This window comes from Macaca nemestrina, chromosome 14 (assembly GCF_043159975.1).
Source record: "Macaca nemestrina isolate mMacNem1 chromosome 14, mMacNem.hap1, whole genome shotgun sequence".
Lineage (NCBI taxonomy): Eukaryota > Metazoa > Chordata > Mammalia > Primates > Cercopithecidae > Macaca > Macaca nemestrina.
In genome coordinates, this window is record NC_092138.1 from 70,819,171 (window position 1) to 70,839,848 (window position 20,678).

Below are 20,678 nucleotides of genomic sequence, written 5' to 3' on the forward strand. Positions count from 1 at the left end.
TTCTGTTTGTTAGTTTTCCTCTCTTCTAGACGTCTGCTGGAGTTCACTGGAAGTCCACTCCAGACCCTGTTTGCATGGGTATCACCGGCAGAGGCTACAGAACAGTAAAGATTGCTGCCTGTTCTTTCCTCTGGAAGCTTCGTCCCAGAGGGGCACCTGCTCGATTCCAGCCAGGGCTTTCCTCTCTGAGGTGTCTGCTGACCCCTGCTGGGAGGTGTCTCCCAGAGAGGAGGCACAGGGGTCAGGGACCCACTTGAGGAGGCAGTCTTTCCCTTAGCAGAGCTCGAGCACTCTGTTGGGAGATCTGCTGCTTTCTTCAGAGCAGGCAGGCAGGAACATTTAAGTCTGCTGAAGCTGTGCCCACAGCCACCCCTTCCCTGGTGCTCTGTCCCAGGGAGATGGGAGTTTTATCTCTAAGCCCCTAACTGGAACTGCTGCCTTTCTTTCAGAGATGCCCTGCCCAGAGAGGAAGAATCTAGAGAGCCAGTCTGGCTATAGTGGTTTGCCGTGCTGTGGTGGGCTTTGCCCAGTTCAAACTTCCTGGAGGCTTTGTTTACCCTGTGAGGGGAAAACAGCCTACTCAAGCCTCAGTAATGGTGACGCCCCTCCCCCCACCAAGCTCAGGCATCCCAGGTTGACTTCACACTGCTGTGCTGACAGTGAGAATTTCAAGCTAGTGGATCTTAGCTTTCTGGGCTCCAGGGAGGTGGGACCTGCTGAGCAAAACCACTTGGCTCCCTGGCTTCAGCCCCCTTTCCAGAGGAGTGAACAGTTTTATCTCCCTGGGGTTCCAGGCGCCACTGGGGTATGAAAAAGAACTCCTGAAGCTAGCTCAGTGTCTGCCCAAACGGCCACCCAGTTTGGTGCTTGAAACCCAGGGCCCTGGTGCTGTAGGCACCCTAGGGAATCTCCTAGTCTGCTGGTTCCAAACACCATGAAAAAAGTGTAGTATCTGGGCTGGATAGCACAGTCCTTTATGGCACTGTCCTTCACGGCTTCCCTTGACTAGGGGAGGGAGTTCCCTGATCCTTTGCGCTTCCCAGGTGAGGCAACGCCCTACCCTGCTTCTGCTCACCATCTGTGGGCTGCACCCACTGTCTAACCAGTCCCAATGAGATGAACTGGGCACCACAGTTAGAAATGCACAAATCACCCGCCTTCTGCGTTGGCCTCACTGGGAGCTGCAGACCAGAGCTGTTCCTATTCAGCCATCTTGCTGAGTTATCCTCTTGACTCTCTTTAGTATAGATCTTTCGGTGGTCAACTGTCTCTGGTTTTGTTTGTTTGTTTGTTTTTAGTTTTTTGTTTTATTGGGACAGAGCCTTGTGCTGTCACAGGCTGGAGTGCAGTGGTGTGATCTCAGCTCACTGCAACCTCTGCATCCTGGATTCAAGTGATTCTCCTGCCTCATCCTCCTGAATAGCTGGGACTACAGGCGCACGCCACACTGCACAGATAATTTTTATATTTTTAGTAGAGACAGAGTTTCACCATGTTGGCCAGAATGGTTTCGAACTCTTGGCCTCAAGTGATCCACCTGCCTCAGCCTCCCAAAGTGCTGGGATTACAGGCATGAGCCACAACCCCCAGCCAACTCTCTCTTTTTAATTGTGAAGAATGTATGCCTCTTGAAAAAAAAAAAAAGATTATCCTGTATACATAGTCCTGGGAATCTATTTTTCTCAGCTCTTTCAGCATAGTATTTTGCTACTTTCTGCCTTTTATTATTGCTCTTAAGGAGTCTGTTATTGGTATGTCATTTCTTTATGCATGATGTATCTTTTCTCTCAGGCTGCTTTTACATTTTACTCTTTGTTTGGCATTCTACAGTTTTACTACAGTGTGTCTAGGTGTGACCTTTTTAAAAAGTCCTGTTTGGTATACATTCTAATTATTGTATCTCAGTTCTGTCAAACATGTATAGCTGTTATCCTTAAATATCACCTCTCCTTCATTCTCTTTACTCTTGCCTTTAGGGTCTCCAATTATATATATTTTACGGCATTTTATCTAATCCTCCATGTCTTTTAACTTCTCTTTTATATTCTCATCTCCTTGTCTCTTTCTGCTGCATTCTGGGTAATAACATCAGATCTGTCTTCCAGTTTTCTAAGTCTTCAAATAAGTCCAACCTGTTGTTTACCCTATCCATTGAACCTTTAATCTTAGTGATTAAATTTTTCACTTCTAAAAGTTCTATTTGGTTCCTTTTCAAATCTGCCTGGTAATTTTCATAATGCCTGCTACAGAGATCCAGTCGAAAAATTAATTAACGTTTTGAACTGTCCATTTACAGACATATCAAACTGAATCACTAATAAACACATGATTGAAAAATCTCAACCCCATTCATAAATGAACTGCAAGTTAAAATAGCAGTGAAATGTCTTTCATAACCATAAGGGAAAAATGCAGTAGGCTTGATAATACCAAATGATTAATTTGTGCCAGCATGTAGGGAAATAAAAACTTTTACATATTGTCATGGCAGTGTTAATTGGTAAGACCATTTGGAGAGTGATGTGACAATTTGAAAGTATTTGAAGTTATCCTTCACCCCAGCAGTTCCCCTTCTAGGTATCTAGCCTGTGGAAAAATCTCACACATGTGCTACAAGTGACATGTAAAGGAAACATTAATTGCAGCATTATCTGTAGTAGTGAAAAAAAATGGGAATAGCCTAAATGTCCCTCAATAGGAAAATAGATAACTAAATCGTGGTTTATTCAAGCACCTCAATAACTAAACTAGTACCAACATAGATATCCAAAGTATAGTGTTGAAAGAAAGAATTTCCAAAGGATACAGGTCCATTGCCATAATGTGAATATTGAAAACACGCATACAAAATTTATGTATTGTTTATGGATACATACATATATACAAAAGTATAAAACATACATCTCTAGTTGAACCATAACAGAAACAAAAGCATATCAGGCAAAATGTTGACACCTTTTTAATCTAGATAATCAGTATGTAATGGTTATATTCTTTTCTGTACTTTTTATAATTAAATATGAAAATAATTTTTTAAAGATTTAGACTTTGTACTTTTTCCATGATTTATCACTTGTGCTGAGAGAGAATGTAGAGATCTTATTTCGAAAATTCCTCAGTTAATTCTTGTGCCAGGCTGGGCACAGTGATTCACACCATAATCCCAGCATTTTGGGAGGCTGAGGGTAGGAGAATTGCTTGAGCCCAGGAATTAAAGACCAGCCTGAGCAACATGGCAAAACCCCATCTCTACAAAAATCACAAAAATTAGCCAGGTGTGGTGGGGTGTGCCTGTAGTCCCAGCTACTTGGGAAGCTGAGACAGGAGGATTGCTTGAGCCCAGGAGTTTGAGGGTGCAGTGAGCTGTAATCATGCCACTGTACTCCAACCTGGGTGACAGAATGAGACCCTGTCCCTAAAAAAGAAAGAAAGAAAAAAATACTTACACCAAATGTAATTTATTGAGGATTCCATGTATGTCTGAAGTCTCTGGTTCCTTCAAATCAGGATGCTGCTCCAACGGAGTCTTTACTGAACTGGCAAGACTATGAGGGTCGAACTCCTCTTCACTTTGCAGTTGCTGATGGGAATGTGACCGTGGTTGATGTCTTGACCTCATATGAAAGCTGCAATATAACGTCTTATGATAACTTATTTCGAACCCCACTGCACTGGGCAGCTTTATTAGGTATGTGACTCAAAGGATCAACAGTAGATGAAACTGCATGAGTATAGGAATATTTCTATGCCTTCCCTTCCACTGTTCGCTCCCAACTCCTAGTTAATTATTTTGATTTCTAACTGATATGTTGCATTGTTTTATAAACTAAATTATAGTAATATAAATTTATTTTCTGTTAAATATTAGTTTTAATTTCAACATGTCTTAACTTTAAATTTTTGTTATAAAAGTAATTCATGTTTATTGACAACATGTAAATGTAACATAAACCTCTTTTCATATTCAGCGCCTATATTTTTGGGGAGGAGGGCTTTAATTTTATGTTTGTGCTAATACTATGATATTTAAGGTTTTTTCTTTATATTTTCCTGAAATGCCTTTTACTTAACCTTTTTGAAGATCACTTTTATAGATGAGAGAGTGTATATATGTGTATGTTTTATGTGTATGTTGGATTTTTTTGTGTGTGGAGTCAATCTGAGAGTCTTTCTCTTTCAGTGAAAGAGTTTTACCCATTAGTAGTCATTGTTATAAGATAAATAATCAGGACTTTTTTTTCCTGCTATCCTGGTATTATTAGTGTTTTCAGTTTAACATTTTTTGTTTGTTTGTTTGTTTTGTTTTGTTTCCTGTTTCCTTTACTTTCTACTCTTTGGTATATGGATTAGATTTGTTGTTGTTATTTGGTTTTGAATTGCCTAATGTTTTAGAAGGATTTAGGTTCTATTAGTGGTTACTTTTAAATTTATCAAAAACTTTTTAAAGCCTGAATCAGAGTCAAGAGCAAAAATGCATCTATTGACTCCCACCTATTTAAGACAAAAAATTTAGCACAGATACTCATCACTCTTTTAGTACTTGTTAATATAATCTGAGATTTTCCCCCTAATTATTATAATCTTGATCTTAATTTTTAAATTACACATTATCTTTTTTTAAAAAATGGTGTTTATGTGTGCACTCACTTTTATTGCCAGATTTATAATTATTAGTCAGATTTCATCTTACATCCCTTTTTCTTTTTCCTCTGGATTCTGGGCTTACTTGGCAAATTTGTCTCCACATAACTAAATTGACTTTTTGTTCTATAAGTTTTGCTTTCTTTCTGCCTCCTATATAGATTGTATTTTGGGTTATATTTTTATTTCCTTTTCTTACCTATATTTCTTTTTATCTCATTTCATTTCCTTTTAACTTCCTTCCATTACTTTTTCATTTCACTCTGTTTTCTTCTTAGAATACCCTGTTTCTGTTTCGTAGAAGCCATCTCTTTTTGCACTAAGTCGAGGATACCAGTTTCCTGAAATTTTCCTCTGGATCCTTCTCTAGATCATTTTCAGAGGTATGCTGTTTATCTTTCTGACAGTGCTTCTTTTTCACTTTCCTGTAGTATGTTTTTATGTAGTCTTTACTGAATTTTTCCCTTTATTTCTCAAACAAAATGAAATGTGTTTAGAGTAACTATGTGGCACAGATTGTCTTTGATCCCACATTTATATTATGGAGAACTCCATCTTAGACCACTTCTGGAGAGCAGATAGATGAGCACAACTTCCACTCAAATTACTTTTTTCTGCCTGGCTTTGAAGCAGTATATCCTTGCTCTGCTAATGGGGCATCTTCTTCATTCTCCAATATCTGAAAGCAATAGAGTATATAAAATTTCAGGTTTCCTGTATATACTACTACCAGGTTTGTTCATTTTTTAGTATTTTCTACAGCTCTTCACTTGTGGAGATCACATCCACTAGAATGCACTATATTGTCTTCATTGCTGCCTCATCATGCCTGCCCACTTGTTTTCTGAGATTTGAAATCACTGCCTAGATGTTATAAAATATAAATATAATAAAAGATTGTGGGAAGGAGAATATAGGGATGGGAGGCCTCAGAGATAGAAGAGGTTGTATTATAGTTTGTCCACCTGAATAGAAGACAACAGCTATGCAGTTCTGTTTGGTTGGGCAATGGAACCTTGAGAGTAGGAGCAGTGAAGGCTAAGAGGGCTTGGTTCTAAAGCAACTTCCCCTCCTTTGCTTTAGGCAGCTTTATAAAGTGAGGGGAATGCGATGAGGTGATGCCTAATATAGTTTTTTCTCAGTCTGACAAGTATACTTAATTCATTCCTACCTGATTGAAGCATTAAGTTTTTAGTAAGTTTTCATTCTGTTCTACCTCATATTAATATGTTAGTGAGAAATTAGAAGAGGCTGCATTGGGGGCTGCTGTTCAGAAACCACTGTGAATGCTGTATTGTGTGTCAGTGAATTTTCTTACCTTTTTCATTTAAGTAGATTATAAATTAATTAACATCCTTTATAAGTGATAATTACCTTTTTGTGTCTTTTCTCAGGCCATGCACAGATTGTCCATCTCCTTTTAGAAAGAAATAAGTCTGGAACTATCCCATCTGACAGCCAAGGAGCCACACCTTTGCACTATGCTGCTCAGAGTAACTTTGCTGTGAGTAAAACAAGACAATGCTCTTTTTTTCTTAGTGAAAATTTTTATTTTTATATAATCATAGATTCATATGTAGTTGTAGGAAATAATACAACAAGATTTCATGTACCCTTCACCTAGTTCACTCTTTTTTTTTTCTTTATTTTTCCAATAAGCTTTTTGCACTCCTACACCTAATTCACTCTAACGGTAACATCCAATACGATATCATAAACAGGAAATTGACACTGATACAATCCACTGATCTTATTCAGCTTTTCCCAGATTTACTTAGACTCATTTGTCTGTTTTTATGTATCAATTACCTTTTAACAATGGTTCATGCTGTTCACTCTGATGCAAGTGATAGTCTAAGGTTTTTTTTTTTTTTTTTTTTTTTGTTAGCCACATCTGAAGTTTTATACAGTTTTTATTTTAATGTTAAGCGTAACATTTTACTTTACAGTAAGAGTACTTCATCTTTGTATTACTTTTATAGCACTAAGAACATCTTAGTGTTCAGCCATGTGTAATTGTCCTTAAAGCAGTGTGGCAAGGCTTTGGAACTAGAACAATCTCAGCTAGAATCCTGTGTGTGCAGTTTGCTAAACTGCATTATTACCTTACACAAGTTTCTTAATCTTAGTTTCTTCATATGTAAGATGAGGATAATTATACCTTTTCTTTCAGGATTGTTGTAAAGATTAGAGAAAATTTATGACAAGTGCCTGCTGTATACCTTGGCATAGAGCACGTACTCAAGAAATAGAATGTACTCTCATTACTACTAGTGTTGATAATTATATATATTATACATCTGAGAATGCAAAAATGAATTATTTCCAAAAATACTGAATATTATTCATAGTTCTTCCCCTCCCCTTTCTCATCCATTATGTCCCCAGTCCACCCTGCAACATGATAGTGTCTAGGCTACTTCAGCTTCCTGAGTATGAATGGCCATCAAGAACCAGATTCATCCAAGAATGCACACGTTAAAACAGATTTTGCTGCCTTCTACATGGATATGCATAGTGAAACCCTTAGTTTCATTAAATTATAATAATACTATCAGGTCAGGCATGGTAGCTCACGCCTGTAATCCCAGCACTTTGGGAGGCCGAGTTGGGCAGATCACCTAAGGTCTGGAGTTGAAGAACAACCTGGCCAACATGGTGGAAACACTGTTTCTACTAAACATACAAAAATTAGCCGGGCAAGGTGGCTGGTGCCTGTAGTCCCAGCCACTTGGGAGGCTAAGGGAGGAGAATCGCTTGAACCTGGGAGGCGGAGGTTGCAGTGAGCCAAGATAGTGCCACTGCACTCCAGCCTGGGTGACAGAGCAAGACTTCATCTCAAAAATAAATAAATAAATAAATAATACTATCATCAAGCATAGTATAATTTCATCTTCGTGACCTCTCCAAATGCTCTGTTAAACACTCAGATCTCTAAAATATCTTATCTTCACACCCTTCCCGACTCTGGTATCCAGAACAACTATTCCTCTAATCCTTGCTTCTTGGTATTCCTAACAACTTACTCAATTTACCACCTAGAGGTTTGACAAATCATTATCTGTTATCACCTAACAAAGCAGTATTTTTGGAGAAGGTTTTTTTTATTACAAATAGATAGGAAATTAACTTGACCCAGCCTAGTCAATCTATGGAAATCACAGCTCAACCCATAAATCAACACAAGGCTATTAGATGTGTTATCCCCTGTTTATAGAAAACAAAACAAAACAAAGCAAGGTTCCATGAGATTAAATGACTTGCTCATGGGCTTTAACCCAAAACTTAGACTCCAAATTTAATATATATACAGACACCAATAATTAAATAGGTGTGCTAATGGAAACAAGAAAGAATGGTAGAACATTATTCTTTATGATGATTCAAAATTATGATATAATAATTTTATTCAAAGAAATATTTTGTTGGATAATCTGCCAATTCCAGAGTTGATTTTTAATAATTATACAAATTATGTAAGCTCAGTTTCAAGTCCCTTGATCTCATTGTCGTCTAATAACTGACGAGAAATTACAACTCGCTCCTTGAAAAATATGGACACATTCCCCTACACATACAGAGCCCTGTAAACATTCATCATTAAGTAAAAACATACTCAGCAAAGAAATGTTTGCAAATTAGTAAAAGGAAACAAAGCAAAAAATCACAAACTTTTAAAATTCATTTCTTGACTCAAATATATTTAATATGCTTAATATACATTAGACTTTAGGAACAGTAAGTTATTATACCTCAGTAACTCAACAAATAGTCTTAAAAGTAGAAAGCAGTGTGTGATGCTGTGGAAGGAGTGCTGTTATTTAACCCTGGATTCTTCCTTTATCTGCCACCAATATTTATGTGACCTTGGAACCTAAATTTCTTCATCTGTAAAATAAGGAACTGGATTAGATGAGCTCTTGAATTCTTCTTTCTGTAAAATACTGAGAGTCAACATTTTATACATTTTTCATCAGCTCATAGCCTCCAGCATTTTTTGTCTGAAACTCTTTTACCTCAATTCAATCAAAAGTTTCTATGGTCTTTCTAAAAGTTTATATGAGTCTGAGTTCTGAGGAAAGAAGCAATTTAAAATGCTGGAATATTAACCCCCATTAAAATTGTGAGGCACTAATAGAATTGTCAAAGGTCCTAATTTTTTTTGTTGTTGTTGTTTTTGGTTTTGTTTTGTTTTGTTTTTGTTTTTATTTGAGATGGAGTCTCACTCTGTTGCCCAGGCTGGAGTGCAAGGATGTGATCTCTGCTCACTGCAACCTCCGTCTCCCAAGTTCAATCAATTCCCCTGCCTCAACCTCCCAAGTAGCTGGGACTACAGCCATGTGCCACCGTGCCTGGCTAATTTTGTTATATTTTAGTAGAGACAGGGTTTCACCATGTTGGCCAGGATGCTGTCAATCTCCTGACCTTGTGATCCGCCCGCCTCGGCCTCCCAAAGTGCAGGGATTACAGGCGTGAGCCACCGCATACGGGCCAGTCCTAATTTTTGTGTGATTCCATAGAAGAAGGACAATTCAGTAATAAAGGAATTGCTGAATAAATATTTGTTTTAATGAATTGAGCACTGCATTTCTCAGTAACCATCAATCAGTATTCAATAAATGCATTAACCATTTAAAAAATGTTTAGTAACTAATCACATAATTCCAGTTTGTTCCTGGATTTAAGGCAAAAGCAAACAAACAAAAAACACAGTGAGAGAATGCAGAACCTTCTCTGGAGGCATGCCTGAATAGATGGGTCTCATGTAAAATATCCAAGAAAACATGTGTTTTATGGCCGGGTACAGTGGTTCATGCCTGTAATTCCAGCACTTTGGGAGGCCAAGATGGACGGATCACTTGAGGTCAGGAGTTCAAGACCAGCTGGGCCAACATGGTAAAACCCCATCTCTACTAATAATACAAAAATTAACCAGGTGTGGTGACACTCAGCTACTCAGGAGTCTAAGGCAGGAGAATTCCTTGAATGCAAGAGGCAGAGGTTGCAGTGAGCCGAGATTGCACCACTGCACTCCAACCTGGGCAACAGAGTGAGACTCCCTCAAGAAAGAAAGAAAGAAAGAGAGAAAGAGAGAAAGAGAGAAAGAGAGAGAGAGAGAGAGAGAGAAAGAGAGAAAGAGAGACAGAGAGAGAGAGAGAGAGAAAGAGAGAGAGAGAGAAAGAGAGAAAGAGAGAGAGAGAGAGCGCAAGCAGGGAGGGAGGGAGGGAGGGAGGGAAGAGAAGAGAAGGGAAGAGAGAAGAGAGAAATAGAAAGAAAGAAAATATTTAAATTTTGTTCATTAATAAATAAAACACTGAATAATTCTGAGTTTTGCAACTGTCACTCAAACAATGACCTATAAAGTTTCCAAGCTTGATTGAAGATGATTACTTTCCATTTTGAGGATGTTGAATGGGAGAGTTAGGTTATGTTTGTGAAGTGTTACAGACACTACAACTAATTTGTAAGAACAGAGGATTGTTATCTTCGATGAAAATTGTAGTTCTGTCATTAATAAAAAGATAATTTAATTTAATTCAAAAGCAAGGGGAAAATGCTTTGCTTCTTAATGGAAGTCACATATTATTATATGACTTTATTACCATAGAAAATACTACTGTTTTGTCTCCATTTTTTAAATCAAGTTTTCTTACAGGAAACAGTTAAAGTGTTTTTAAAACATCCTTCAGTGAAAGATGATTCAGACCTAGAAGGAAGAACATCCTTTATGTGGGCAGCTGGCAAAGGCAGTGATGATGTCCTTAGGACTATGCTGAGTTTAAAATCGGACATTGATATTAACATGGCTGACAAATATGGAGGTACAGGTGAGAACTGGTAGACACATTCAATTTGCTTTCACTCAGGTTCCAAAGTGTAGATGTTGCTATAAAACTTGTAAAATAGCAACTTGAAATCTTCGTTCCTAATCTAATAGTGTTTGACTTTGGTCTTCAGTTTTAAGTTTGGGTTTGCCAGAATATCACTCCAAAGGCTTTATTTCTTCAGTATTATGGCTCAGATTAAAATATGTTTCTACCAAATGAATGGTTGCATTTGGTTGCTCCTTAGACATGATTATGGGGACTCTTCTGATCATTTATCTTTTTGTAAAAAAAACAAAACCTATACTTTAAAACTATCCATATTTAATTGTCAATAATTATATTTTCAAAAATTTAGAATTATATTTAAGGAATGCACACATCTAAGTGTATTCTCAGCAGTCTCCTTTACTGTGCTCTTTTCTCAGGTTTGAATAGCATTACCACATCCTGAATCTCCCATTTTTAGAAATAACCCCCCATGGCTCTAGAAGCTTCCAAGCTTCAAATCAACCTTGCTGGAAAAACTCTTACTAGATGCTTATTTTAATTTCTTTCTCTAATAGGAGAGGCCTTTACCTATGTGTTGGTTAATGAAAGGTAAAGTTTTTCAGCCTCAGTGTCAACTTGGAGGTCTCTTCCTTGTGTACTGTATCCTACTTACAACTCAGAAAGAGAAGGAGAAATTACATACTACTACAATAGCACTGAATAGAATAAAAAATCAGTGATGGGCTTCTCCACGTTATGTTTTTTTATTTGTAGAAACATGCTAGAGCCATTTGCATCTACTGTTATCCTGAATAAGATTTTTCTTGGCCACCAAAACTATTGATGCAACAGTAGGGAGAGAGAAGGGAGGGGAGTTGCTTTAGTTAAAATCTCCCCCACTATACGAAGACAACCGCAGCCTCAAAAAAAATATTTTAAGAAGACAATTCAATTTTATGATAAAGACTTTAACTTTCAAAAGTAATTATCTATCAAAGCCTTACAGCAGATCTTAAATTTCTTTTTTTTTGAAATGGAGTCTCACTCTGTCACCCAGGCTGGGAGCAGTGGCATGATCTTGGCTCACTGCAACCTCTGCCTCCCAAGTTTAAGCAAGTCTCCTGCCTCAGCCTCCCAACTAGCTGGGACTATAGGCGCATGCCACCAAACCTGGCTAATTTTTTTTTCTTTTTGTATTTTAGTAGAAACGGGGTTTCACTGTGTTGCCCAGGGTGGTCTCGAACTTCTGAGCTCAAGCAATCTACCTGCCTCAGCCTCCCAAAGTGCTGGGATTACGGGTGTGAGCCACCATGCCCGGCCAGCAGATCTTAAATTTCTTAAGGGGCATAGTGCAGACACATAGGATGTTGACTTTATAAATGATCTGAACATTTAATTTTTTGTCAGATTTCCATTATATATTCTTCCACTTTATCACTAGCTTTGACTTTAGTTTAACTTTTTCAGGTATTTGAATAAGGTATGGGCAAGGATACTTGCACTCTTTGACCAAAAGTATCTTTCTCATATGCACCATGGTTGAAGTTCAGACATAAATTCTTCTCAGATTCATTAATTTGCTGGTTTCTTTCTTCTGTGGGGATTTTATTATGTCAGAGATGCCTTCCTGACATTTCTTTTCTGTGAAAGTGAGTTCTTCTCTATCATCCCTCTACAAGGATTTTTTTTCCCTTCCCATTAAAAAGAGGTGTTACCAATAGCAATATATGGACATTATTTGGATCCTGACGCAAATAAATAAACTATAAAAAATGTTACAGCCATCAGGAAAATGTCAATATTATTGAACATTACAGAATTCCTGTTAGTATTTTTTAGGTGTGATAACAGCATTATGGTTTTACCAGTGATCAAACTATTGTCTCTCAGCTTCGTGTTTATCCTTTTGTCCTTTCTTTGCAGCGCTGGGCCTGGGGCTCTGCAAATCACATTTCCCCTTTGCCACAGGTGCTCTTTTAGAGTCCACCAGTAGGGAGCATTGGAGGGAGACTGGAAGACTGGAAGAGGGACAAGGGATTACATCTTTCTGTTTGCGTCCTGCTCTTGCTTTTTTCTTGTTTTCTTTTTTTAGGAAAAAAAGTAAAATAATAATAATAATAATAGATGGGATCTCACTATGTTGCCCAGGCTGGTCTCAAACTCCTGGGCTCAAGCAATCCTCCCACCTCAGCTTCCCAAAGTGCTTGGATTACAGGTGTGAGCCACCTCGTCCGGCCTGTTGTTGTTTTTATTTCCTGCTATGGTCAGCATCACCCTAGTAATGCTTCTTCAACACAGCAATACTTTATTTCAGCAAAAACAGTTAATTTCACTCTGCAGGTTTCCAACATTCACAGTGTCAGCCTCAGCACACCCTTGTCAGACACAACAGCACCAGCCAAGCAGAGCCATTCCTCAGAGGCTGAGTTTTCATTCTTCAGGGCTCTTCTAAGCTTTTAGGTTTCATCCTCTTCTTTATGTACTCCCAGTGCCAGGATTGGTAGCTATTTCTTGCATTTGCTACCCCCGTGGTACCTTAGTGTTTTCTTTCTGCCTTTTCATTTCTTCAATACAAAGCCAGCAATTATTTATACTGAATTCCATCTATTATATCTGATATGGTTTCCGTCTTCTGACTGGATCCTAACTGATACAGTGAGGTGTTTAAAAAAAGAATCCTTGTTTTTCAAAGACACTAAAATATTTACAGATGAAAGGATATGACTCTAGAATTTTTTTCAAAACAGTCAGAAGTAGAGGAAATGAATCGTGGTTAAAAAAAACAAGATTAGCCATGTACTGATAATTGTTGAAGCTGGGTGATAGCTATATTGAGTTCACTGGACAATTGTCTGCTTTTGAATATGTTTGAAGGTTTCCGTAATATAAAGTTACATTTAAAAAAAATTAAGTTTCTATATAAACTTGCAGTACTTTTCAAAGAAGGAGTAATGCTTGACCTAAGGTTATTTTTAAATAAAGAAAATTCAGGCCAGGCGCAGTGGCTCACGCCTGTAATCCCAGCACTTTGGGAGGCCGAGGTGGGTAGATCATTTGAGGTCAGGAGTTTGAGACCAGCCTGGCCAACATGGTGAAACCCCGCCTGTACTAAAAATACAAAAATTAGCCGGGCATAGTGGTGGGCATCTGTAGTCCCAGCTACTCGGGAGGCTGAGACAGGAGAATCACTTGAACCCGGGAGGTGGAGGTTGCAGTGAGCCGAGATCATGCCACTACACTCCAGCTTGGGCAACAGAGTGAGACTCTGTCTCAAATAAATAAATAAATAAATATATATATATATATAAAGTAAATTCAAATAGTTATAAATGGGGAATTTCTTTTAATATGATCATTAATTTTAACTGTTACTTAACTGAAATTTTATCTTTTTAAAAAATTTGATATTGATGTTATCTATAGAGTATATTTCATACTGGATGCCACATCACAGAATTGTAGCGTTTCAGAATTAGAAGTCACCTTAAAACTAAATCTAGCCCAGGGTTTTCCAAACCATGTTCTTCATAACAACAGTTTTCTATAGAGGTACCTGAAATACTTAGCTGAGGGAATAGACAGTCGAGTGGGTAATGCTCCACTCAACTCTTACTTGTTTTATATATTAGGTGTTTTATAAATTTTCATTTGGGGGAAAAGGGTTCTTACGCTCTTAAAATGTGAAATCACTGAAATATCACAGATATTATATGATGCTTTCATCTGCTTTATGATATTCTCAGCAGTGGTCTTTCAGCCTCTTGTTGAACAGCTCCAATATAGAAAACCCACTACTGCCATCTTAACTCTATTAGAATGTTCTTCCTTATACTGAGCCAAAATTTGTCAAACTGAATGTTCTACCCTGTGCTGTCTTCCATGTGATAGCACTTCAGATATTTGAAGTTACTCATGCCTGTCTGAATCTTGTCTAGGTCAAACTAACATTTAGCCATTTAGGTCAATGGTTCCCAAATTCAAGAATGGCATAAGAATTACTAGAGATATTTGTTTAAATTCAGATTCCCAGGCTACATGGACAGATTCTATGTCAAATCCTGTAGCAAGTCCTGTTGACTCCACCTCCAAAACATGTTCTAAATCATTCTGTTTCTCTCCATCTCCATTCCAACCACCCTAGTCAGACCACCATCATTTTTCACTCAGTCTACTGCCGAAATGTTTACTGGTGTCTCTGCTTATATTTTAATCTACTACAAATACATTCTCCTCAGAACAGCTAGAGTCATCTGTTTAAAGCATAAATCAGATAATATCACTCCACTACATGAAGCCCTTCAAATGTCTTCCATCACTGGCTGATAGGACCATTTGTGATCTGGCCTTTTCTACCTTTCTGACTTAGTCCACTGTCACTTACTGTGCTGCAACTACCCTTCCTTCCTTAAACACACACAGTCGTTCCTGTCCTGTACTAACTCTTCCTTTGCTCAATAAATAAATAAAACAAGATTAGCCATGTATTGATAATTGTTGAAGCTGGGTGATAGCTATATTGAGTTCACTGGACCATTGTCTACTTTTGAATATGTTTGAAGGTTTCCGTAATATAAAATTACATTAAAAAATTAAGTTTCTATAGAAACTTGCACCACTTTTCAAAGTGGGAGTAACAATAGTTAAGTTCAAGGTTATTTTTATTTTATTTTATTTTTTATTTTATTTTTTGAGACGGAGTCTCACTCTGTCTTTTTCATGGTTCAGGTCTCAGCTTAAACATCCACTCTTATGCAAAGCTATCTGTAACCACCAATCAAAAGTAGTCCCTCAGTGATTCTACATATCAAAACAGTTTTTATTACTTTAATTATACCAATTATCATTATATAATACTTTATTGATGGAGAATTGTTTTGTTTTGCTTTCCTTCCTAGAATGTAACCTTATCTATTGTATTCCATGCTAAACATCCAGCATTATAATACTACTCAGCCCAAAAATCTGCATCCCAGGTTTGCTCCATGGATCACCCTTTATGAAAAAGACACTGTTCTAGGCCTTATAGAGCCATAATACTTCGAACTGGCCCAGGCATCTGAAGTGTTATTTTGGCTAATTCAAACCTATAGAGGGATGACATAAGCCAAGCATTACAGTGGAGTAACATAGGCAGGAGTCAGTGTAACATGAAACACATTTAATCAAAATTACTCTTTAAAACCTCTGGAAGGCACAAGAGAGGAGGCCATATTCCATCTCAGTTTTTCACCAGTGAAGCAAATTCCTGTTTCTTTTCTTTTCTTTTTTTGAGATGAGGTCTTCCTATTTTCTCCAGACTGGTCTGGACCTCCTGGGTTCAAGCAGTCCTCCTGCCTCAGCCTCCCAAGTAGCTGGGACTATAGACATGTGCCACCTCGCTGTTTCTTAAATTGAGCCCTGGGGAAGTAGCTGGCTTGTATTTGGAGTGATATTATATTAAAAATGCACTCAATGCAGCAAGATGTACATGCTTTTCAGTACCACTGGGGTACGCAAGCCAATTGAAGGAACAGCACATTTAACCAATGGAAGGAACAGTCTATTGATGTCTCCAGTCACATGATCCCTTAGGGACATGTGCTTATTCAGTGGGTTGTTGGGCAGAATTGTGTACATCATTTAAATCATTTCTTTTTGTATTGTTTTCTTGCTGTCTTGAAAGAGAAAAAGAGAAAACTAATAGCTGAAAAGAGAAAACTAGTAGCTTAGAAGAGGATACCATTTCAGACCAACAGGATGGAAAGGAAGAAAATAGCAAGAAGAGAAAGGTAGAAGGAAAGGGGAAAGTGTGAGTGATACATATGCATAGGGAGGAAGGCACAATCTAAAAAAGCAAAATATAAATTAGGGAATCCTTAAAATTGAGATTGCATTTATTCAAAATGATGGGGAAATCAAGAGAAGAAAGGACATATAATAATTTAAAAGGTGAAGTTGTTATTGACTAATTCTTCACTTTCTTTTGGTTCCCTTTTAGCTTTGCATGCTGCTGCCCTTTCTGGCCATGTCAGCACCGTGAAGTTATTACTGGAAAATAATGCTCAAGTGGATGCTACTGACGTTATGAAACATACTCCACTTTTCCGAGCCTGTGAGATGGGACACAAAGATGTGATTCAGACACTCATTAAAGGTGGGTTAATAACAGTACTCCTAATAAGTCTCTCTTAACAGGTAGGAATTCTTGCATACTCTGTTTGAGATAAAGCTTTCCTTACCAGAAAGCTGCACAAGTACAAGGATGAAGGGATGATCACCCAACATGGCGTGAGGAACCTCAAGTTCTACTCCTAGCTCCACTTGTTGGGAGTTGCTTGATATAGGAAAAGTCACTTCACCTGCCTGATCCTCAATTTTATTTTATATAAAGGGGGAGTGATTCCTAGCCAGTCCAATTTACAAGCTTATTGTGAAAATCTGAAGTAGACAATGTATGTGGAAGCATTTCCACAAGAATAAAGCATTTAAGGAACAATTCTTATTATTTTACTTCTATTCATTTTAATAAATGCATTTAAGGAAGAATTGTGGTTTTTTTACTTCTATTCATTTTAATAAATGCTATTTCTATTAGACATTTTCATTATATTTGTGCTTTTCTAGGTGGAGCAAGAGTAGATCTAGTTGACCAAGACGGACATTCTCTTCTACATTGGGCAGCACTGGGAGGAAATGCTGATGTTTGCCAAATATTAATAGAAAATAAGATTAATCCAAATGTTCAGGATTATGCAGGAAGAACCCCTTTGCAGTGTGCTGCATATGGAGGCTATATCAACTGCATGGCAGTTCTCATGGAAAATAATGCAGACCCTAACATTCAAGACAAAGAGGTAGAAATTCTATGTCTTTTCTATATTGTTTGCTCCAAAGAATTTAGAGTATTTCTTCTTTGTTGTAAACATAAGTAAAACAACAGTTTACAAGATGAAGAGATCACCCACAAATCCATCTGTTAATCAAGACTATTATTTGTCCATATTCTCTTCCAGTCTTTTTATATATATATAATTTAACATAGTTATAATATAGACTTGAAATAATTTTATGACTTTTATAAAAGATTGCATGGTATACACATGTATGCATGTATAAAAATAAATATATTACATGATTTTCTGTTTCTTTTTTTAATTATACTTTAAGTTCCAGGGTACATGTGCACAATTTGCAGGTTTGTTACATATGTATACATGTGCCATGGGGGTGTGCTGCACCCATCAACTCATCATTTACATTAGGTGTTTATCTCCTAATGCTATCCCTCCCTGCTCCCCACATCGTGTGTCCAAGTGTTCTCATTGTTCAATTCCCACCTATGAGTGAGAACACACGGTGTTTGGTTTTCTGTCCTTGCAATAGTTTGCTGAGAATGATGGTTTCCAGCTGCATCCATGTCCCTACAAAGAACATGAACTCATCCTTTTTTATGGCTGCATAGTATTCCATGGTGTATACGTGCCACATTTTCTTGATCCAGTCTATCATTGATGGACATTTGGGTTGGTTCCAGGTCTTTGTTATTGTGCATGCCACAATAAACATACATGTGCATGTGTCTTTATAGCAGCATGACTTATAATCCTTTGGGTATATACCCAATAATGGGATGGCTGGGTCAAATGGTATTTCTAGTTCTAGATCCTTGAGGAACCGCCACACTGTCTTCCACAATGGTTGAACTACTTTACAGTCCCACCAACAGTGTAAAAATGTTCCTATTTCTCCACATCCTCTCCAGCACCTGTAGTTTCCCGACTTTTTAATGATTGCCATTCTAACTGCTGTGAGATGGTATCTCATTGTGGTTTTGATTTGCATTTCTCTGATGGCCAGTGATGATGAGCATTTTTTCATGTGTCTGTTGGCTGCATACATGTCTTCTTTTAAGAAGTGTCTTTTCATATCCTTCACCCACTTTTTGATGGGGTTGTTTGATTTTTTTCTTGTAAATTTATGTAAGTTCTTTGTAGATTCTGGATATTATCCCTTTTGTCAGATGGGTAGATTGTAAAAATTTTCTCTCCCATTCTATAGGTTGCCTGTTCACTCTAATGGTAGTTTCTTTTGCTGTGCAGAAGCTCTTTAGTTTAATTAGATCCCATTTGTCTATTTTGGCTTTTGTTGCCATTGCTTTTGGGTTTTAGTCATGAAGTCCTTGCCCATGCCTATGTCTTGAATGGAATTGCCTAGGTTTTCTTCTAGGGTTTTTATGGTTTTAGGTCTAACATTTAAGTCCCTAATCCATCTTGAATTAATTTTTGTATAAGGTGTAAGGAAGGGATCCAGTTTCAGCTTTCTACATATGGCTAGCCAGTTTTCCCAGCACCATTTGTTAAATAGGGAATCCTTTCCCCATTTCTTGTTTTTGTCAGGTTTGTCAAATATCGGATGGTTGTAGATGTGTGGTATTATTTCTGAGGGCTGTGTTCTGTTCCATTGGTCTATATCTCTGTTTTGGTACCAGTACCATGCTGTTTTGGTTACTGTAGCCTTATAGTATAGTTTGAAGTCAGGTAGCATGATGCCTCCAGATTTGTTCTTTTGGCTTAGAATTGTCTTGGCAGTGTGGGCTCTTTTCTGGTTCCATATGAACTTTAAAGTAGTTTTTTCCAATTCTGTGAAGAAAATCATTGGTAACTTACTGGGGATGGCATTGAATCTATAAATTACCTTGGACAGTATGGCCATTTTCACGATATTAATTCTTCCTATCCATGAGCATGGACGGTTCTTCCAGTTGTTTGTGTCCTCTTTTAGTTCATTGAGCAGTGGTTTGTAGTTCTTGAAGAGGTCCTTCACGTCCCTTGTAAGTTGGATTCCTAGGTATTTTATTCTATTTGGAGCAATTGTGAATGGGAGTTCATTCATGATTTGACTCTCTGTTTGTCTGTTATTGGTGTATAGGAATGCTTGTGATTTTTGCCCATGGATTTTTGTATCCTGAGACTTTACTGAAGTTGTTTATCAGCTTAAGGAGATTTGGGGCTGAGATGATGGGGTTTTCTAAATATACAATCATGTCATCTGCAAACACAGACAATTTGACTTCCTCTTTTCCTAATTGAATACTCTTTCTTTCTTTCTCCTGCCTGATTGCCCTGGCCAGAAGTATATTGAATAGGAGTGGTGAGAGAGGGCATCCCTGTCTTGTGCCAGTTTTCAAAAGGAATGCTTCCAGTTTTTGCCCATTCAGTATGATATTGGCTGTGGGATTGTTATAAATAGCTCTTATTATTTTGAGATACATTCCATCAATACCTAGTTTATTAAGAGGTTTTAGCATGAAGGGGTGTTGAATTTTATTGAAGGCCTTTTGTACATCTACTGAGATAATCACGTGATTTTTCTCATTGGTTCTGTTTATATGATGGATTACGTTTATTGATTTGCATATGTTGAACCAGCCTTGCATCCCAGGGATGAAGCCAACTTGATCGTGGTGGACAAGCTTTTTGATATGCTACTGGATTCGGTTTGCCAGTATTTTATTGAGGATTTTTGCATCCATGTTCATCAGGGATATTGGTCTAAAATTCTCTGTTTTTGTTGTGTCTCTGCCAGGCTTTGGTATCAGGATGATGCTGTCCTCATAAAATGAGTTAGGGAGGATTCCCTCTTTTTCTGTTGATTGTAATAGTTTCAGAAGGAATGGTACCAGCTCCTCTTTGTACCTCTGGTAGAATTCAGCTGTGAATCCATCAGGTCCTGGACTTTTTTTGGTTGGTAGGCTATTAATTATTGCCTCAATTTCAGAACCTGTTACTGATCTATTCAGGGATTCAATTTCTTCCTGGTTTAGTCTTGGGATAGTGTATGTGTCCAGGAATTTATCCATTTCTTCTAGATTTTCTAGTTTATTTGTGTAGAGGTGTTTATAGTATTCTCTGATGGTAGTTTGTATTTCTGTGGGATCGGTGGTAATATCCCCTTTATCATTTTTTATTGCATCTATTTGATTCTTCTCTCTTTTCTTCTGTATTAGTCTTGCTAGCGGTCTGTCAATTTTGTTGATCTCTTCAAAAAACCAGCTCCTGGATTCATTTATTTTTTGAAGGGTTTTTTGTGTCTCTATCTCCTTCAGTACTGCTCTGATCTTAGTTATTTCTTGTCTTCTGCTAGCTTTTGAACATGTTTGCTCTTGCTTCTCCAGTTCTTTTAATTGTGATGTTAGGGTGTCAATTTTACATCTTTCCTGCTTTCTCTTGTGGGCATTTAGTG

General features: G+C 37.7%; 1 protein-coding gene across 12 annotated transcripts in view; it reads left to right on the plus strand.

Moving 5' to 3' along the window:
• The window catches only part of LOC105480968 (inversin), a 321,354-nt gene that overhangs the window by 215,578 nt on the left and 85,098 nt on the right, over positions 1 to 20,678 (plus strand). For all 12 annotated transcript variants that reach the window (XM_071078077.1, XM_071078078.1, XM_011740189.3 and 9 more), the window contains 5 exons: positions 3,508 to 3,688; positions 6,036 to 6,145; positions 10,298 to 10,469; positions 16,435 to 16,590; positions 17,061 to 17,290. In XM_071078077.1, coding sequence (XP_070934178.1) covers positions 3,508 to 3,688; positions 6,036 to 6,145; positions 10,298 to 10,469; positions 16,435 to 16,590; positions 17,061 to 17,290 — 849 coding nt within the window. The remainder of the gene's footprint in view (positions 1 to 3,507; positions 3,689 to 6,035; positions 6,146 to 10,297; positions 10,470 to 16,434; positions 16,591 to 17,060; positions 17,291 to 20,678) is intronic.